The following is a 21,155-nucleotide window of genomic DNA, read 5'->3' as shown; positions in this document are numbered from 1 at the left end:
TCCCTTCTGCAGGGGATCTTTCTGACCCAGGGATCAAACCCAGGTCTCCTGCATTGCAGGTGGATTCTTTACCATCTGAGCCACCAGGGAAGCCCATTCCTCTCCTTAGGGTACATCAGTAGCTTCTTATCACCTGACAGCAGTTAGGAGGTAAACAGTTTTCAGAACACAGATCCAGATACCAAGCAAGGCTTTCAATTACTTTCCAGTCTTTTTACTGAATGAGGGAGAAGGTATCTATTTGTGCAATCATATCTCTAACACCTGAATCCCTTCTTCATCCCCAGGTCCGACAGAAAGAAGCAGCCTCGTCTAACACACATTTATAAAGTCTGCACATGTGACTATTTAACTCAAAGTGAGAAGGCAATGGCAACCCACTCCAGTACTCTTGCCTGGAAAATCCCATGGACAGAGGAGCCTGGTAGGCTGCAGTCCATGGGGTTGTGAAGGATTGGACACAACTGAAGTGACTTAGCAGCAGCAGCAGCATGAATTCTTTCAAACTAAATTAAATGAGAAATTCTGCTCCTCAGTCACCCTAGCCACGTTTTAGGTACTCCACAGGCACACGTGACTTGCAGCTACCATCCTACAAATGCAAATAGAGAATTTTTCCATCATCACGGAAAGATCTACCAGACAGGGTGGAGGATGGATTTTATTCCCCTTGTTTTGTTTTCATGGCATTTATCTCTATGACTCCCTCCTACTTATGTGTGTTGATACATTTTATTTCCATTTGTGGTAGTAAAATTAATGTTCCTTTCCAAATGCACTGATTTAGGTAAAATTAAAGCCACTTAATTTAAAGAAAATTAATAAAAATGAGAAAAATTAGAAAAGAAAATGAAATAATGCACCGTGTACAGACAGAGTCATAGTTGCAAAAGGGGTTTGCGAATGACCAATGTTTGGAGACGGTGGTCCCCAGGAGGATGTCCCCTACTCACACCGTCAACCAGGCCTGCTGCAGCTGTCCTGACCTCCCACTTTTCTGTTTCATCATGCGCACCCACAACCCCTCACCCACCCTGGAACCCTCAGCAGCCTCCTCAAGACACTGGAAGCATCCTAACCCTGCCCACTCCTCAGTCCTCCCTGGTAGCCCAGGAAGAGAGTGCAGACCTGAGTTACAAGCAAGGCTTGCATCTCTGATACCACCCAGGTCAGCGTTGTGTCCCTCCAGAGGTGCCCTAGAGGAAGAAACTGAGTTTCTTTCATTCGCCCTTGTGTCCCTGGACCTCAGCATGGGGCCTGGGACAGAAGAGGAATTGATGGTTAAATGAATGAAATGAAACATAACCCCTTACACAGCTGCAGGGCTTTGTAATTTTTAAAGAGCCTTGGCATTCACGGTCCTTACAACAGCGCAGGAAGATGGATCGGGCAGAGGTTACCATCCCCACCCTAGTCCTAGGATAAGGAAATCCGGGCTCTAGGAGGTGGGAGTCACTGTCCCAACACCACAGCCCGAGGGCACGGCAAAGAGCACTGGGCCAGGCCAAGGGACTCTGTCCCTGCTGGGGGATGGGGGGGGTGTCTTTCTGAGCATGCATTTCTTCATGTATAAAATAGGCTATGATATCACTGCCACTGCTTTGCAGCTTTTATGTCCACCGTGAACACCAAGTGAGGCTGTGAATGACAAGCCACTTTGTAAACTGTAGAGTGCTGTGCAGAGAGCTGAGGATGGCCAGCTGCAGTCCTGTGAGTCCCACACCTGCCCCATTTGCAGACCTGGAGCTCCTGTGTGGCACCTCACCTTTTTCTGCTGGGAAGCAGGTCAGGCATGGCAGTGGCCTTCTGTCCAAGCCACCTATCTCAGGGGCCCCCAGTTCCTGGAACAGTGCCTGTTTTTCCTCAGGAGACCACCCCTTCCCACATTCAGACACCGTTCTGGGGTGGAGCTGACCCCTCCAGCACCAGGGAGGGGCCTGGCCAAGCAGAGCATTGCATCCCCAACAGTAATGGGTTCAGGGGTGTCCCTGAGGCCCAATCAGAGCCTGTGGGGTGCCAGCTGGGAGCTTGGTGGGACAGTTCAGGGACAGCCAGTCTCTTTTCTCCTGGACTTTATTCTGAGCATGCAAGGCCTGATGGGCTGGTGGTTCAGCTCACCACCACTGTGGAGGTCTACCCAGGTCTCCATCTCCTTCTCGGTCCCCTGTGAGTCCCCCAGATGATGGGGGTCACCCCTGGAGGAGGTGAAGGGTCAAAGGTAACCCTCAGCAGCCTCAGTTTTAAAGTTTTCATAAATAAACTCATCATGATTCCAAACCTGGGCCTCGCTCACATTGTGAGCCAGGAGGCACCCCCCTGAAGAGGCGGAACAACGCGGCAGCCCCCCGAGCCAGCCCCTTACAACAGGCCAACTGATGCCTGACCCGGGTGCGCCCAGCCCATGGAGTCGGCGGCGGGGCTGCGGCAGGAAAGGATACTGAAGCTCCGGTCGGTGATGGCCAGGTGCCAGAGGTTGATGCGCAGGTCGTCCGCGGACATGTACGTCTCGCAGTCGCTGTTGACGGAGATGGAGTTGATGTGGTAGGTGTGGCCATTGGCGAAGACCCTCCGTGGGCTCACCTCCACCATCAGGTCCATGGGCTTCAGCACGGGCACCTGTGGGAGAGGAGGGGCGGTCAGAGCTGGGGGCGGGGAGGCGGGGTTGGGGGGAGGGGAAGGCGATGGGGGAGGGGTGCTGGCAGGAAACATCCAGGGCTGCGTGATCAAAACGCCGGGAGTGTGGCCAGTGGCTGTCCATCCTGCGTGCGTCAGAAGTAAGCAGTGCCACGTGGCTATGTCCAACGTGCCAGCCCTGCAGGAATGCCTACCTCCTTTGCACTGCCTCCTGGGACTGGTTCTGACCCTGCTGTGTGACTTTGAATGAATGGTTAAACCCTCCTGCACCCCCAATTTCCTCATTTCTAAAAGGGAAGGAGAAGACCCTGTGGCAGAGCCAGATTGTCCACCAAACATTTGTGTTCCCTTATTTTTGGCGGGGGAGGGGGTTGGTGCTCCAAAATCACTGCAGATGGTGACTGCAGCCATGAAATTAAAAGACGCTTGCTCCTTGGAAGAAAAGTTATGACCAACCTAGAAAGTTTATTAAAAGGCAGAGACATTACTTTTCCAACAAAGGTTCATCTAGTCAAAGCTATGATTTTTCCAGTAGTCATGTATGGATGTGAGAGTTGGATTATAAAGAAAGCTGAGTGCCAAAGAATTGATGCTTTTGAACTGTGGTGTTGGAGAAGACTCTTGAGAGTCCCTTGGACTGCAAGGAATCCAACCAGTCCATCCTAAAGGAAATCAGTCCTGAATACTCATTGGAAGGACTGATGCTGAAGCTGAAACTCCAATACTTGGGTCACCTGATGCAAAGAACTGACTCATTGGAAAAGACCCTGATGCTGGGAAAGACTGAAGGCAGAAAAGGGGATGGCAGAGGATGAGATGGTTGGATGGCATCACCGACTCAATGGACATGAGTTTGAGTAAACTCTAGGAGTTGGTGATGGACAGGGAAGCTTGGTATGCTGTAGTCCATGGGGTTGCAAAGAGTTGGACATGACTGAGCAACTGAACTGATATTGAACTGATCATAGGGAACTGGCTGCCCAGACAGGGACTACATTTCCCAGCTGCCCTTGCAGCTGGGTGTGGCTACATGACTGTTCTGACCAATGGGGTGTGAATACAGTGATGCCCCGCACTTGAGGGCCAAGGCAGTTAAGAGGCAGCCGTACCTTCTCTCAAAGAAGGCGATGGCACCCTACTCCAGTACTTTTGCCTAGAAAATCCCATGGAAGGAGGAGCCTGGTAGGCTGCAGTCCATGGGGTCGCTAGAGTCGGACACGACTGAGCGACTTCACTTTCACTTTTCATTTTCATGCATTGGAGAAGGAAATGGCAACCCACTCCAGTGTTCTTGCCTGGAGATCCCAGGGACAGGGAGGCCTGGTGGGCTGCCGTCTGTGGGGTCACACAGAGTCGGACATGGCTGAAGTGACTTAGCAGCAGCAGTACCTTCTCTGCCCCTTTCCCCGTCCACAGCCGGAAGGTGAGGATCCAAGCTTTAGGGATGGAGGCACAGAGGATGGAAGGAGCCTGTGTCCCTGTAGGAAAGCGGTGTGCCATCCAGCATGCCCAGCCAGAGCTTTCCATGAGTGAGAAACACATTTCTGTGTGCTCTGCCCTGGAATGCTGAGGCTGTGATAGCCGCCAGTGTTAGCTGAACAGGTACAAACTCCCGGAGACACTGTCAGATAGCATGCCTTTGCTTCCCTCCATGCCCTTTGCCTGGAATGTTCACCCCTTTGGGACACCTGTGCGTGCTAAGTCACTTCAGTGGTGTCTGACTCTTTGCGACCCTATGGACTTTAGCCCACCAGGCTCCCCTGTCCATGGGATTCTCATAGTGAACCCCAAATCCTCCTGCAAGATCTGGAGTTTATAGCCCCTTGGATGTGCAGCCTGCCTGCTTGGGTGTCACACCCTTGCTCACCCCTAGCACGCTGCACACACTGCACCATTCTTAGGGCTCTCAGCATGCACTGTGGGGTGTGTTGGGCAGGACCTCCAGTTCCAGTAAACCGTGAGGTCTTCAAAGGTGCAGACAGACAGGCACGGCCTCGTTGATGTCTCCCAGTCCTGGCCCAGACCCGATGTCCAGGAATTGGACATTGCCATCCCCACATCACCAATAAGAAAACTAGATGCCAAGATGAACCAGACTTCCTAAGATGCGGAGGAAGAAAATGACAGAGCCAGGGCCAGAAGTCAGGTGTGACTGCCCCCGAGGGTATCACCGTGCAAAGGTGTAGACCTGAAACCTGACTGCCGCTTCAACCCTGCCCGGCCGCTTACTGGTGTCACCTCCACTGCAGATTTCACTTCTCTGGGCCTCACTTTCCTTATCTGTAACCAGGGTGATGCCAGTGCCTGCTCAGGGCATCCAGGAGTTAATGCAGGTCAAGTGTGCCTGGAACATCCCTCGGTACACAGTACCCTCCTCCCCCTTCCTTGGGGTGTGGCCAGGGGTGGCCAGGCCAGGGCTCACACGGCCACAGTTTCCAGAGTGGGTCCTGGGCAGTAGGGGGGGTGGGGGGCGCTGCTGTAGGGGTAATGGAAATTGTGTCCGAGAGAGAGGCAGCGAGGCCAGGCTTGGAGTGAGGAATACAGCAGATTTCAGTGAAGGGCAATGCAGACCTTTGGCAGCTAACTGCAGGGCTCCTGAGCTCCAGGAGCAAGCACTAGGTGTTAATAGAAAGGCATGATGACTCCCATCAGAAGTGGGAGGGGTCAGGTGATCAGGGGTCCGCTTCTTACACTCATGTGGGAGAAAAGACAATAGACTGAGTATGTGTGTGTGTGTGTGGGGAGGGGGTGGTTTCAGGTAGTGGTATGTGCTCCAAAGAAAAATAAAACAGCTGAGGGGGCAGGATGACAGAGTAGAAGGGGCTGAGCTAGGTTGGAAGGGTGACCAGGAAGTGATGTATGGGATCGGGTTGAGACATGCTGTGGGGATTGAACCTGAGCTCATGTGGGACCCAAGAGAATCTCCTTGGCCCAGGGGACCTTCGCTGACCCCGCCTACCCTTGAACCAGGCCTGGGGCTCCCTGGGACTCCCACAGCCAGTAATCCCTCATCCCAGCAACAGTGTTTCCCCCTGACAACCTCAGAACAGGTCACCCAGTGCTCCAGCCAGACACTACCGCCCTCAGACCAAATTTCAAAGTTGTTAAGTAAAGAAAGGAGAAGAAGAAGGAAGAGATAACTGCTGTGAAGGCCTGAAAGTTTCATGAATAAAACTTTCTCCCGTACCCCTACCCTGTCAGAGGGACAGTCTAGTCAAGATGAGGGGCAGGAAGACAGACACATGATCAGTAAGGACAAAGTAGTGTGGGACACAAAAGGCCAGAGTGGACAGAGAAGGATAAGGATTTATCTGGCTTGTGTAGAAAAGGCTTTACAGAGGTGGAGGCTAATAGGGTTTTAAAGGATGAATAGGAGTTCACCAAATAGGGTAGAGAAAGGCCTATCTGTGTGTCCCTGTGTCACAGAGCTGACTTCCAGCTTGGGGGTGACTACATGTCTATTTCCTTGGAAGGCTGGGTACATTTAGAGGATAGGAACTCAGTCTCACCTTGCCCAGCTCTGGGACCCCGGAGCACAGGGCTTAGCACAGAGCAGGCTCTCAGTAAATAATAGCTGCCTCCAGCATGAATGGGCCAGGTTAGGTGGAGGGCTGTACAGGGTTGGGGAGACTTGGGTGAAATGGGGAGGAGAGAAGGTGAGAGGCTGGATAAGGAGAGACCCAGGCAATCAGGTTCTTTCCCTCTTTCTTCTCCTCCAGCCTTAGTTTAGAGTCGACTGCCAGCTTGGGATATGTGTGACATGCAGAGAAAAATCTCAGACGGTGGGAGAGAAATAAACAAGATTCCCGTGGGCCACTGGCTTCGCGCAAATGCCAGGCCAATCAAGAGGTGATAATTGCATCCTCCCTCCAGATGAAGCCCTCATAAACTTTCTTGGGGTTGGGAGGTGAGGGGGGCAGGGGGCACCCTCACTTCTGTTATTCAGCATCAAAGCTAATTGGCTTCCCCTCTTTCTCAGAATTTATGTGTGCAATTTTCCAATCATTTAGAGACCAGCGTGTTTAAGCATTTATTCCTCCTTCTGGGGACAACATTGATTACCATTTCATATTTATGAATACACTGGGCAGGCGGCTGCTAAGTCGTGGCAGAAAAAATGGGCCAGCATCTCCAGTTTGCTGGTGAGGAAACTGAGTCACAGAGCAGGGGAGTGCCCGTGGCCACTGGAGCAGCAGTGGGTAGCACCACCTGGTGCCAGGCTGTACCACTGCTTCTCGGAGTGTCACACACGCAGAGGGAAGGTAAGAACCCAGGGATAAAGCATTCTGTGAGATGCAAACTTAGCACATCTCAAATAGGCCGAGGAGAGCAGTCACCTCTTGATGCTGAACCTCACCCCGTCTTGGGGCTCCGAGGTCCCCTCCCTGAGCAGGACCTGCCCCAAACTTAGACCAGATCCGAACTCAGGTCCTTCACTGCATGGCCAGGCACACAGCAGGTGCTCAATAAGTATGATCGAATGAATGCATCTGGGATCACTTCCAGCAAACACATAGGTGACTGAAAGCACCCACTCTCGTCCTGGCATGGTTCTGGAAGTCAGGGAGGGACAAGGTGGCCTCCGTGTACTTCCCGCAGGAAGCCGATAACCGTGCCTGTGACTCCGCCATGAGGCAGGGACCTAACTTCCCTTTCACGAAGGAGACTGCGATGCTGACTCTGGAGCCAGACTTCCCTAGGTTTGGATCCAGCTCTCAGTTTGCTCGTCTGTAAAATGGGGATGACAATCATGTACCCACTCTACAGGAGTTTGCTCAGAACTGTATGGGTTTTTATAGCCAGAGTGCCTGGGAGACACACGCTCTCCACGAAGTGTTTGTTCTTGTTCCAGATGGGGAATCAGAGGCCCGTGGAGGCTGAGAGCCCTGCCCAGGGTCACCCCAGCAGGAGGCGGTGGAGGCAGGACTTGAACCCAGGTCCTGCGACTCCAGAACTCCTTCATATCTCACAGCCTCTCCGCTGAGAAAGATGAGTCCTTTTGCTTTTAGTCGAGTTGGGAGCAAGAGTTTGCCTTCGCATGGCTCTACCACCTGACCTTCCTGGCTGCTCTCACGTCAACAGCAATCTTTGCAGCTGATCCTTTGTAAAGGCGGCAAATATCGCAGGTTCCAGGTGCCACTCTGCCCCTTGGCAAAGGGCTTGGAACCCACAAAGCTCTGCTCATGGGTTCTCTCGGCTCTGCCCCTTGCTCTGCTGAGTGGCTTTGGGTGAGTCACTGCCTGTCTCTGGGCCTCTGTTTCCCTCTCTGGTTAATAAGGAGTTAGAGGACGTGCTCTCCACCTCGGGTGAAACTGAGAGTACTTCCTGGAGACGCATCACCTCCCCTATCGTCACATGACTTCTAGAAGGAAGACGATCTTTGCTGGGGAGGAAACCAAGGACACCCAGCTAGTGAGCAGCCCAGCTGAGGTTTGGGATAGGAACCCGACAGTGATTCAGATCTCAAAGGCCCTTCCCGTTCTGAGATCCTCGCTGTGTAATAAACAAAGCACAGACTGCTCCCTGCTGCGGGAACCCACCCTGTGCGACGTCTTACCTGCAGTGACGTCACCGTGGACAGGTCCTTAAGCTTCCCCTCCTCGTCTTTCAGGTTATAACCCTCGGGCCTCTTATCACGTTCGGTAATCTTCCATAGTTTGATAGTTTTATCTTTAAAGCCAGAACAAAGTGAAACAGGACACATGATGAGCACCGGCATGGAAAATGAAGGACCTGCTGAGCCCACTAGATAAGGATGCATCTACCCACAAGTGGCTTAACCTTATCCTGTTCTTGGATGTACCGTTGTTTTTGTTTAGTGGCTAAGTTCAGTTTGACTCTTTGGCGACCCCATGGATTGCAGCTCACCAGGCTTCTCTGTCCATGGGACTGTCCTGGCTAGAACACTGGAATGGGTTGTCATTTTCTTCTCCAGGGGATCTTCCTGACTCAGGGGTCAAACTTGAGTCTCCTGCATTAGCAGATGGATTCTTTACTGCTGAGCCACCTGGGAAGCCCTCTTGTATGTGTAGGTTCTTTCTAATTTAATTCCTTCTCTAAACTGATGTGCCCATCTTTGCTAAGGGAACATCTGTAACCATGCTCTGCTGCTGCTGCTGCTAAGTCACTTCAGTCGTGTCCGACTCTGTGCGACCCCAGAGACGGCAGCCCATCAGGCTCGCCTGTCTCTGGGATTCTCCAGGCAAGAACACTGGAGTGGGTAGTTCCTCACAACTGATCACAAAGGTGATACTGCTGCGTCAAAGGGCATGGCCCTTTCAAGGGCAGTTATCAGTCTCTCAACTGATTTCCACAAAGACCATCCTAACGAAGCTTCCTGCTCTTCACCCTTCATGGGCAGACCAAAGAGGGTAAGTGAAGTGAAGTGAAGTCGCTCAGTCGTGTCCGACTCTTTGCGACCCAGTGGTCTGTAGCCTACCAGGCTCCTCAGTCCATGGGATTTTCCAGGCAAGAATACTGGAGTGGGCTGCCATTTCCTTCTCCAGGGGATCTTCCCCACCCAGGGATCAAACTCGGGTCTCCCACATTGCAGGCAGACGCTTTACCCTCTGAGCCACCAGGGAAGCCCTATGTGGTTTCCTATTTCTGAGAAGCACCTCACCCATCCAGAAACTCAGCTCTCCCGAAGCCTCACTTTTCTGGAATCCTGCCAAGAACATCAACTTCACCAGCTGTGATGGTTCACAGTAGGCATCAACGTGGCTAAGCCACGCTACCCAGATATGTGGTCAAACGTGTGGCTGTTGCCCTGAAGGTATTTTTAAGATGACGTTAACATTTAAATCCATAGAGTAAATTATCCTCCACAGTGTGGGTGGGTCTCCTCCAATCAGCTGAAGGCTTTAGCAGAAAACAAAACAAAACAAACCAAGGTCCTGGGAGGAAGAGGAAGCTCTGCCAGCAGACGGCCTTCAGATTTGAGCTGCAGTATCAGCTCTACCCTGGTCTCCAGCCCACCTGGCAGACTGGGCACCTGCCCGCCCCCACAGTCGTGTGCACCAATTCCTGAAGATAAACGTCTCCTTGTATATATATGGGCTTCCCTGGTGGCTCAGACGGTAAAGAATCTGCCTGCAGTGCAGGACACCCAGGTTTGATCCCTGCGTTGGGAAGATCCCCTGGAGAAGGAAATGGCAACCCACTCCAGTATTCTTGCCTGGAGAATTCCATGGACGAGGAGCCTGGCAGCTACAGTTCATGGACTCGCAGAGTTGGGCACAACTGAGCAAATAACACTATGTATCTATATCTGTATCTACATCTATATCCATATCTCTGTCTACATTCATACACAAACACACACACACATACACACACACACATTCATCCTGTTGGTTCTGTTTCTCCAAGAACCCTGACAAGTATGGCAGCCCAAACCATCACTGCCATGTTGATGAGAAGCAAGGGGAGAAAACTGGTATCAATTAAACACTTGACAGGTACCCAGGGATGGGCTAGGGAGGAAAGGATGAAGCTGGGATTCAGAACCCGGGGCGAGGCGCTTGCAGGGCGGAGGTGTGAGGGAATTCCTGGAGCCGACCTTTCCTCCAAAGAGGCGGGAAGAGAATGCCACTCACTGTTATATGATGTAAAAGAAAAAAGCAGCACCTGAAGGAAGCTCTGTTGCCTGCCCAGGTCGAAGCTTGTTATGATCTGATTTCCTTTTATTCTCCCAATAACCCCACGAATCAAGAACAGCCATTGACTTTAGAAGGGGAAGCGGCAGGGCCAGGGTGTGAACCACATTAGGGGCCCCTGCCCCGGGTGACCTGTCCCGGGGGTGGGGGACCTCCCACTACCTCTGTTCCAGCACCTGGGAAGGGCCCCTCTGGCTCAGAGACAGGGGTTTGCTGAACTTGACCCCATGCCAGGCACCCCTCAGGGGACACAGACAATCAGAATGGCAGGAGCCCCAGAGAGCAAGCCCTGGGGGGTCTGCAGGAGTGGGAAAGCCCATGAGAGGGACACCTGGCTTGGCTGAGAGGTCATGGAAGGCTCAGTGGGAGGCGACACCCAGCAGAGGCCTGAGGGATGAGAAGGGGATGGGCTGGGGGGTGCGGAGAGGACCAGCGTTTGAGTGCAGAGGTGGGCCAGTGGCTTGAGATTGATGGGTTTCAGGGAGGCTGTAAATGCTGCCCCAAGGAGTCTGACTCCTTCGGGGAAGCAGATGACATCATCCTGCAAGACTCACCCACTCTGGAGCAGTACTGGCTGGTCTTGGGGTGCTGGGTGGGCGACACCTCCTTCCACCCTCATTGTAACCCCAGAGGGAGTCCAGCTGAGCAAACAGGATCAGAGAAGTGAGGCCACTCTGCAACGTCCCCAGGCTGGGACAGAGTCAGGCCTGTCTTAACCCCCACCCCAGGCAACTTTGAGCATGGTGAGGTAAAGGAAGATGAACAGGGGGATGTGAATGTGGGAAGGGGCGCCTCTGGCCCCAGGTCCACCACTGGGCAAGGCAAGATGGCACCAGGAGCCACACCTCCGAGTGGACGGCCGTGAAGCAGCGGTCTGGCCTGGAGCCTCCTCAGGGGCCTGGCGGGGGCACGGGCCGTCTCCCAGAGGTGGATGGCGAGTGGCCAGGACACCAGTGCTCCTCCTGCACCAAGTGAGGACCCCCACCATCTAGTGAGACCCCCTGCTCTGGGGTGATCTGGGATTCTGGGCGGGGGGGGGGTGGGAAACAAAGAGGTAATTTTGTATCAAGTGTTTATTCTTTATCCTGACCTGGCCTCCTTCGTCCACCCCCAGATTATTCACAGAGATGTTCAAGGCGCTACTATTTACAGCTGCAGAAATAAGCCCATGTCCAACCTCTTCCACGGGAAGAGGCTGAGCAACCATATTCACTGCATGAAACTTACCCGCTGCTCAAAATATTATTTTTTTTAGGAGTTCTAAAGACATAGGAAAATGCTCACAATATAAAGTGAGGTGAAAAGTGACCCTTGATGGTCAAGGGCAGGCATGCATACACACACGCGTACACAAGCACACACACACATGCACACATACAAGCCCAGACCACAATATAAGTGAGGTGAAAAATGGCATTTGATGACAAGAGCAGGCATACATACACACGCGCACACACACACACACACATGTACACAAATGCACGCGCACACACACACACATACATGTACACAAATGCACGCACACACACATACACATACATGCACACAAATGCACACGCACACACTCAGACCGGCCCGGCCGCCTCACCGTTGGTGGACAGCAGGGAATGGGCTGCATTCTGCTGCGGGAGCCACTTGATCTTGTTGATTTTCTCCTCTATCTCCAGACTCTTGAGATAGTCGAACTCTGGCTCGTGGCTCTGGAAAGTGCTGTAGACGTCATACTCGCCCTGGCTGTGTGGCGCATTTTTGCTCTGCAAGGAAACCAGACCCTGAGCTCCAGGATGGCAGGGTGGGTGGGAGCTGGCCAAACCCGCACAGGGCCCGGCACAGCCATGGCCAAGGCCAAGGCAACTCCGTTTTTAAAATGTCCAATACCTTGCTGTGCAGCCCTGGCCCAGCCCCGTTGCCCGCTAAGGGCAACAAGTAAGAAGAAGGGCAACCAAGGGAGCCCACGTTTACTGAGCACCTACTATGCACAGGACACTAAGTGCTTCTCATGCCTCCTCTTGTTCTATCCTTGATGCCCCTCCATGATGGGCACAACTCCTCCCACTTTATAGATGAGCAAGTGGAGGCTCAGAGGTGAATTGACCCTCTCCCCCAAGGCCAGGTGTCCACAAAGTGGTGTCACTCACTCCACTGAGGTCTGTCTGGCTGAGGTCTGACCTGGTCCTTACATCCTTGGGTCTAACTCAGGCCTGGCTTGAGGAATGAATGAATTTTGGAGCAGAATCAACATTAGGGCAGAACATCCTGCAATGTCAGGCATAGGGATAGACTGGGATAAGGTATTCTCTCCCCCAGGCACACACATCAACTTTCCTGAGTGGGTCCCCTCCCGGTTTAGGCAGCCAAACTCATTAGAATAAGGACCAAATAGTGAGCTGGTGAGTCCATCGCAGGCACTAGGGACCACTTCTTGGTAGATGATTCAGGCTTATATGACAACATGAAACTACGACTACTTGGGAGCAAAGTAAAGAAATTCAACCAAGCACAACTTCAAGTTTCCTGCTGGCCTTTTGGGAGTATCTATTTATATTTCTTTTCCTCTTTTACTTTTGGAACGCTTTAGTGTTCTTGCCTAGAGGATCCCAGGGACGGGGGAGCCTGGTGGGCTGCCGTGTATGGGGTCGCACAGAGTCGGACACGACTGACGTGACTTAGCAGCAGCAGCAGCGTTCTTCAATATTTTTGCCTCTCATTCACTTCATCTCCTATCAGCACTGGCTATGGCAAAGGCCAGTGGGACCAGAATTAAGAAAAAAATTAAAGGAGAAATATTCAAAACTGAGAAACCTGCCTCTGCCAGTTTAATTTCTTTCTGCAGTTTGGCATAAACAAGATGACTTCGCAATCCCCAGTGGGGGCCTCTGATCCTTCTCATGAATCAAAAGTGCTCGAGCCATAACCAAGTCCCTGCTACCTGCCTTCTGGCTATGCGTCCTTGATAAGATGCTGCAAACCCTCTGAGCTCCAGTCTCCCCATCTGTAAACTGAGGATGGTAACAGCACCGAATGGCACCTCTAGGGTGGTGGTGAGGGAGGGTTATGGGAATGAACGTGGGTGAAGGCAGACTTCAGGGCACCTCGGCGTGGGGACAGCGTGGGGACAACGCTGAGGGACTGGAGGGAGGACAGTGATCCTTCAGCCCCTCTGCCATCACCTCTTCATCCTTCCCTCCAGCCCCCTGGTCCCCTTCTCCTTCTTGTCTGGCGTCTCCTCTCCCCCTCCCCCTCCCCCTCTCCTCACTGCCTTGGTGTTGGACTATCCTGTCTTCAGCATCTAATCCCAACCCTCTCTGGGAAGCAGGGTGCTGTGTGTGACCGACAGACCACACCCAGTCTTGCTTTCTACTCCTGGACTTTGCTTACTGGCTGGGTGACTCTGCAAAGGTTCTCATTTATGAAATGGGGTTTCGGTCCTCACCCTTGGAGGTGAGCAGTGAAGAGTAAATGGGAGAAGCATCTGTAGTGTCTGCACGTAGTAGGTGCTCAACAAATACGGCCTCTGAACCACCAGGTTCTTCCAGTGGTTCAAAAACATGCCTCCAGGCAGGCTGTTCCAGACAACAGAACTCACTAGGGCAAGGCCCCGCACTGAGTCAAATCATCAGCCCTAGACGGGGGGGCCGGCCCACAGCTGTGGAAGGTCCCTCCTCCACTCCACCCAGCTCTGGGTGAGACAGCTCCAGCTCACACAGGCAGTGCTGTAATTATTCGCTCAGGCATGTCTCACTCTTTGCAATCCCGTGGACTGCAGCCCGCCAGGCTCCTCTGTCCATGGCGATTTCTCCAGGCAAGAATACTAGAGTGGGTTGCCATGCCCTCCTCCAGGGGATCTTCCCAACCCAGGGATCGAACCCAGGTCTCCCACATTGCAGGTGAATTCTTTACTGTCTGAGGCACCAGAGAAGCCCACACAGGCAGAGGGCAGTTTACTCAGGAGTCTGTTTCTCCAGGGTCTAGGACGCAGTGACCACGCAGCACAGGGGGCTCAGAATATGGTGCTCTGAGCGGACCAGGTGGATTCCCTCCCTGAGACCTGCCGGGTCCCATCCCTGCATGCCAGGACACCCTTTCCTTCCAGCCCAGGCACCCCGGTGGAGTGCTGCGTGTGGCACCCTGTGGGTTAAAGCCCAGGCTGAGTAGCCCTCCCTCCCACCAGGCCCCGCCGCACCTCTGGTTCCCGCTGGAAGATGACAACTCGGCCACCCTTGTCGCCTGTGGCCAGCAGCTCCCCAGTGTGGTTGAACTCGACGGTAGAGATGATATCGGCTGTGGGGGTGGAGGGTGGGGGCAGAGACAGGAGGGCGTGGCTCATTAGGACCCAGTGATGTGCAGGTGGATGAAACTGCTCCCTGCCGCCCCCCAGGGCCCCCATTGGGCAGTAAGAGCCCTGCCTGGGGCCCCCTCCCCCTCCCCAATGGCTGTAGGGCCGAGACCTGTTCATGGGAGACTTTATTTCCTTCCTCCTCCCCTTCCTTTCAGAAACAGTTGAAAGGGGGCGCTGTATGTGCAGCCAGGTGACCCGGATGCAAATCTGAAACTCACTAGCCCGACTCTGGGGGCCACAGAGACTAACTGTAGCCCTCCCTGCTCCCCACTGAGGTTCCCAGGAATGGGACTCCCATCATCATCACATTCTTGGCCTGGACTCTGCATGCACCCAAAGCCTTGGTCAGGCTTCGGCACAGTGGATCTGCTTTCAAACAAACTGCAGAACTGACCGCTCCTCCTGGCGGTGGCCCCAGGTGGGCACTCGGCCGGTCCCTTGGCTGGTATCCCTCCTCCCCTCCTCTCGCCCATGTTGTGTTCTCCTTAGAGCGGCTGGGGAGAGGGCCAGCCTTAAGGCTCGAAAATCATGAGGTGCTTCTGCTCAAACCCCCTCCTTGCATCATTTCCTACTCCAGCGATAGCAGTTCCATTCTCCCTCTGGCTTGGGCCTGAGCCTTGGGATCGCCCTGACTCCTCTCTCTCACCCTCCATGTCCAATCCTATTGGCTCAGCCTTCAAGATACACCCATATTCCATCATTTCTCCTGCCTCTTGCCTCGAGGACCGTGACAGTCTCCTATTGGGGCTCCTCTATTTCTCCCAGCCGGACACAAGTTGGCCCTGACAGAGCAGCCAGAGGGAGCCTTCTCAGAACTTTCTAGAGGCTCCCCACTGACAGAAGACAAAAGTATCAGAATGTCTAAAGCCTTGAGTGGCCTGCAGCCCCCAGAGGCAGGCCATATCAGGAGCCCAAACCTTCACCCTGTCCTGTACCTAATCCTGGCACTTGACAGGGTACCACCCACTGTGACTGGCTTTGGCCTGTGGGATGCCAGCAGACAAGCAATTGTTCTGAGTCTCTGCTGCTTCCTGGAGCAGGACCTGCCCAGGCCTGCAGCACAGCCGTCCTGCTCACCCAGCCCAACTAAGCCTGGGGGACTGGAGGGCCTGGTGGTCAGGACTCCCAGGTCTGCACAGTGAGGTTGAATCTCACCTTTATCTGGCACATTTCTGAACTAGCCACTGTGATTTCTGTGGAGGCCAGAAGCAAAGACAAGAAAGAACTTTAACTTCCTGCGTAAATTTTGATCATTCATCATTCCTTCATGTTACAGTCCCAAACCCTTGGCAGATGTGTGATAACCAGTGTTTGTTGTTGAATGCTCCATGTTTTAACTCAGCACAAGGTAAGGAACCCCCTCATCCTCCACTACTCTCAGCCAAGCTCTTCCATCCCAACTCTGGGTTCCTTGCCGATTCTCAAAATACCAGTTACCTTTTGTCTCAAGACCTGCTCTCTAACCTCTAGTGGTTTTCCCACTCCTATTTCCAATTCCGTACACACCTTTTCCTTTTCCAATCAAGTGCCTGACCCACACTGGCCTCTGAGCCACAGGGAAAGGCCAGCTCTGATGGCGAAAGGACATCACAGTGGGGACACAGGGAAGGTGGTTCAGAGGCAGAATGCTGGGCTGGGTGTACTCTCTGATTGGGATAAGAGCACATGTCATTCAACTTAAAGACGTGCGTGCATGTGCTAAGTCGCTTCAGTTGTGTCTGACTTTTTGCGACCCTATGGACTGCAGCCTGCCAGGCTCCTCTGTCCATGGGATTTCCCAGGCATGAATACTGGAATGGGTTGTGATGCAACTTAAAGGGAGATAAAAAGCGAGGAGACCAGCTTTGGGGGATCACGGAGATGCTTGTTGAATGTGGAACCGGGAAGGGCATCAGGCCCGAGCTGCCCAGGACTGTCCCCGCATGGACAGCCTGCCTGGCCCAGGGACACAGGAAGGCAACAGCTGGAGCCACAGCCCAGCAGGCCCGGTTCCCACATGTGGTGCTGGTTCTCACTATTTCATGTCAACACCCCCTTAGGGGGAAAGAGCAGGATATAGAACTGTGTATAAAATGTTTTTAATTATATAGCCCAGTGATCACAGCCATGTTAGATAGCAAACAGAGGGCAAACAAGCTGGAAGAGAATTTTCTACCACCCTAAACAGAGGCTGCTTTAGGGTAGCTGCAAGGATTTTTTTTCCCTCTTCTTTCTGTGTTTCCATGTTTTCTAAATTTTCTGTAATGAATGAATATATTTTTAATAGCTTTTGAAAGTCACTCAGTTGTGTCTGACTCTACGATCCCATGGACTATACAGTCCATGGAATTCTCCAGGCCAGAATACTGGAGTGGGTAGCCATTCCCTTCTCCAGGGGATCTTCCCAACCTAGGGATCAAGCCCAGGTCTCCCACATTGCAGGTGGATTCTTTACCAGCTGAGCTGCCACGTTAAACAGAGGCTGCTTTAGGGTGCTGAAAGAAAAATTTTTTTCTTCTTCTTTCTACATTTCTATGTTTTCTAGATTTTCTGAAATGAAAGTATATTTTTAAGAGATTTACTGAGATTGTAATTGATATACACAAAATGCATATTGTTTAATGTATGCAATTTAATGAGCTAGGACACATGCATAATATATATTATTTTTATGATGGAAAAATAACAATGCTATTAAACTAAAATGCCAGTGTAACCACTGGTATCCAGAGCAAATGTGGTCATATAAATGCTGGGCAGTTACCACAGTAACAGACACTAACGTCTGCAGGAAATTTACAATTTATATGTCAGTTTTATATCCGCTGCCTCCTTTGAACCTCACGCCAGCCCCTGAGGGAGATATGACTATTATTTCTGTTGGCAGCCGAGGAGATGGATGGGGGCCCATTGACAGTGACAACCCCCTGAGCTGTTCATGGACCAGTCAGAAGTCCTGGGTTGGAGTCCTGGCTTCAATACATGGGCTATGTGGCTTGGGTGGGCTACATCACTTCTCGGAGACTCAGTTTTGTCATCTGTAGCATGGCTATAGCAGAGTCTGCCCAGGATTAGAAACTCAGGAGGGACGGTGGAGATGAGAGCCTTTGGAAAGGAGGAAGAACTATGAAGAACCTCTTGATGAAGGTGAAAGAAAAGAGTAAAAGAGCTGGCTTGAAACTCAACATTAGAAAACCAAGATCCTGGCATCTGGTCCCATCATTCCATGGCAAATAAAAGGGGGAAAAGTGGAAGCAGTGACAGATTTTATTTTCTTGGGCTCCAAAATCACTGCAGACAGTCACTGCAGCCAGGAAGTTCAAAGATGTTTGCTCCTTGGAAGGAAAGCTATGATAAAGACAAACCTAGACAGCGTAGGAAAAAGCAGAGACATCACTTTGCCATCAAAGGTTCATATAGTCAAAGCTATGGTTTTTCCAGTAGTCATGTGTGGATGTGAGAGTTGGTCCATGAGGAATGCTGAGCACCAAAGAATTGATGCTTTCAAACTGTGTTGCTGGAGAAGACTCTTGAGAGTCCCTTGGACTGCAAGGAAATCAAGCCAGTCAATCCTAAAGGAAATCAACCTTGAGTATTCATTGGAAGGCCTGATGCTGAAGCTGAAGTGCCAATACTTTGGCCACCTGATTTGAAGAGTTGCCTCATTGGAAAAGATCCTGATGCTGGGAAAGATTGAAAGCAAAAGGAGAAGGGGGTGACAGAGGATTAGATGGTTAGACAGCATCACTGATTCAATGGACATGAATTTGAGCAAACTTTGGGAGACAGTGGAGGACAGAGAAGCCTGATGTGCTATGGTCCACGGGGTCACAAAGAGTCTCACATGACTTAGCCACTGAACAACAAAGGACTGTAACCCCAAGGAATGATGAATGACCAAAATTTACTGGACAGAAAGTCAAAGCTCTCTCTTATCTTTGCTTCTGGCCTCCACAGAAATCACAGTGGCTAGTTCAGAAATCTGCTGATAAAGGTGAGAGTCAACCTCACTGTGCAGACCTGGGAGTCCTGACAGCGGGACATGCCCTCCAGTCCCCTTCTGCAAATATTTACAGAACAGCTACAGACCTCAGGCCAGGGCAGTGCCTTCTCAGGCCCAGGAAGGGGCTGGTGGGTGTTTAACATCTACTCATTGTTACAGTTAAGTGTCTTCTAGAGTTTGCCTTTGGAAAAGTTGCCTCCCCTGAGAGGAGGAGGTTCTCCCCCTCTTTTACATCAGTAAAACCTTGTAATCAGAAAGTCCATCCTTTCATCTTGGAATGTTTGACACATCTCCAGCCTCGATACCACCTCCCCCAGGAAGGCTTCCTGCAGAGCCCTCCTGTTCCCCTGTATAGTGGTCCCTCCTACATCCATGGTCTCAGGACCACTGTGTGCCCCTCCCTGGATGGCAGACCCTGCAGAGGAGATAGCAATTGGAGTAAGAGGCAGCACTGGGTGAGTTTCTTATTTTTGTGGTCTTTGGCTACTGAAACTCAGATAGAAAGTCATACTCATTGACTCAATAAGACAGAATCTGGGGAAAACCTAGTAGCTGGAAAATGAGGTACTTAATCCTGGAAAACAGGTCTACAGAGGAGTCCCCAAATGCAACACATAAACTCTGCTCCAGTGTTTAGCTGGTTGCAAACTGCACACATACAACAGACTGCATGCAGAGATATTAAGTCTAAAAGAAGTGAACTGCGATTTGTGCTGGGACCGAGTTTCGAGTTGAGTTCAACCAAGTTGTGTGTGTGTGTGTGTGTGTGTGTGTGTGTGTGTGTGTGTGCATGCGCGCGCATGTTCGTCAATCAGTCGTGTCCAACTCTTTGCAGTTCTAAGGACTGTAGCTCACACCAGGCTCCTTTGTCCATGGAATTCTCCAGGCAAGAATACTGGAGTGGGTAGCCATTTCCTTCTCCAAGGGATCTTCCTAACCCAGGGATCCAATCTGGGTCTCCTGCATTATGGGCAGATTCTTTACCATCTGAGCCACCCAGAAAGTCCTCAACCAAATTAACTGTTTGCAAATGCAAAACAAAACAAAAATGCTCTTTGGAGGGACATACCAAACATCGAGTATCTCTATAGTATCATCACTCTCAACACCGAGGATATTCTCCTAAGTTATATGAAGAAATACAAAGAAATAGGAAAATATCACCCAAACTGAATGTAAAGACAACCAAGGAAACAGACCCTGAAGTTCCCTGGGTATCAGAATTAGCAAATGAAATAGTTATTATAACTATGTCCAAGGATATAAAGGAAAATTTGCTCTCACTGCATGAAAAGAAAGATAATTTCAACAGAGAAATACAAACTATTTTAAAAGGAACTAAACAAATAATCGATAACTGAAAATGCTGTATAGGAAAATCCCTGAATTGCCTAACAGGAAATTTGAGATGACAGAAGGTAGTGAACTCGGAGATATATTGATAGAAATCACCCAATCTGAAGAACAGAGAGAAAATAAATTAAAAAGGAAAAAAACATAGAGTCTCAGGAATCTGTGGGACAACATCAATAAGTCTTTGTACATATATTTGGAGTTCCAGAAGGAGAGGAGAGAATAGAGTAGACGACTTGAAATAGTGACTGAAAAATGCCTCAATATGTTGAATGTCTTTCATTTACAAATATAGGAAGCTCAGCTAACTCCACATAGGATAAATACCAATAAATCACAACTAACCTTCAAACTGCTGTAAACCAAAACAAAGATGAAATTTTGTTAGAAACAAGAACAAAAATCACATATTATATTCAGAGGCACCAAGAATCAGATAACTTCCCATCAGCTGACTTCTCATCAGAAATAATGGAGTCCAGAGGCTTTTAGGAAAATATGAAAACCTATAAATCCAGGCTTCTGTATCCATGGAAATACTTTTCAAGGATAAAGCGAAAATAAAGACACTTTGGTGAGAGCTCTCCATGGACCAATGATTTAATCTCAGGATAAGCCCACTGACCTATTACCACTCTCTCTTTAGAGATAAGAAAACTTGATCGAGAGGCGACACACTTGCCTGAAGTCCCATATGGTGCAGAGCTTTTGCCGTGTATTCCCCTGGCAGGAACCTGTCCCCACACTGTAGGGCCCAGGTGCCAACAGCTGATGCCTCAGGCTCAAGGTGCCAACTCAGCCTCTGGGAGAGGTCTGCCAAGCCCACCCATGACTGGCAGGTGCTCCAAGCCTCCCTGCTGTGAGTGATGACAGCCACATGAAAACCCATGGTGCCCTTCTACTTGTGCGGTCCCCTCTTCCTTCTGCTGCAGCTCTGGGAGTCCCCCAGATGGCAAAGGAGAAGGGAAAGGGGCAGCTTGGACCGCTGGACAAAGAGCCATCAGTCAATCCTCTGGGACTAGGTGGAACGCAGCCCTATAGGTGCAAGCCCAGACACCTGGTCTGGGAGCCAGAAAGCCACCCTGTGGTCCAGAATGGGCTCAGAGAGATGTCATGGGTGGTGTCCCAAGTAACCAGGTCCATACGGAGAGCCAGAGCCAGAGATGGGCAGTCAAAGACCGTGCTGTGG

The 21,155-nt window shown here is 51.2% G+C and overlaps 1 protein-coding gene across 2 annotated transcripts in view; it reads right to left on the bottom strand.

Moving 5' to 3' along the window:
- Nucleotides 1-21,155, bottom strand: part of PPP2R2C (protein phosphatase 2 regulatory subunit Bgamma) — a 166,961-nt gene that overhangs the window by 46,509 nt on the left and 99,297 nt on the right. For both annotated transcript variants that reach the window (XM_070791766.1, XM_070791767.1), the window contains exons 2-5: nt 14,476-14,573; nt 11,881-12,046; nt 8,192-8,304; nt 2,439-2,616 (exon numbers count right to left, since the gene is read on the bottom strand). In XM_070791766.1, coding sequence (XP_070647867.1) covers nt 2,439-2,616; nt 8,192-8,304; nt 11,881-12,046; nt 14,476-14,573 — 555 coding nt within the window. The remainder of the gene's footprint in view (nt 1-2,438; nt 2,617-8,191; nt 8,305-11,880; nt 12,047-14,475; nt 14,574-21,155) is intronic.

The sequence above is a fragment of the Bos indicus genome, chromosome 6 (genome assembly GCF_029378745.1).
Source record: "Bos indicus isolate NIAB-ARS_2022 breed Sahiwal x Tharparkar chromosome 6, NIAB-ARS_B.indTharparkar_mat_pri_1.0, whole genome shotgun sequence".
Lineage (NCBI taxonomy): Eukaryota > Metazoa > Chordata > Mammalia > Artiodactyla > Bovidae > Bos > Bos indicus.
This window is presented reverse-complemented; position numbering and strand designations above follow the sequence as displayed.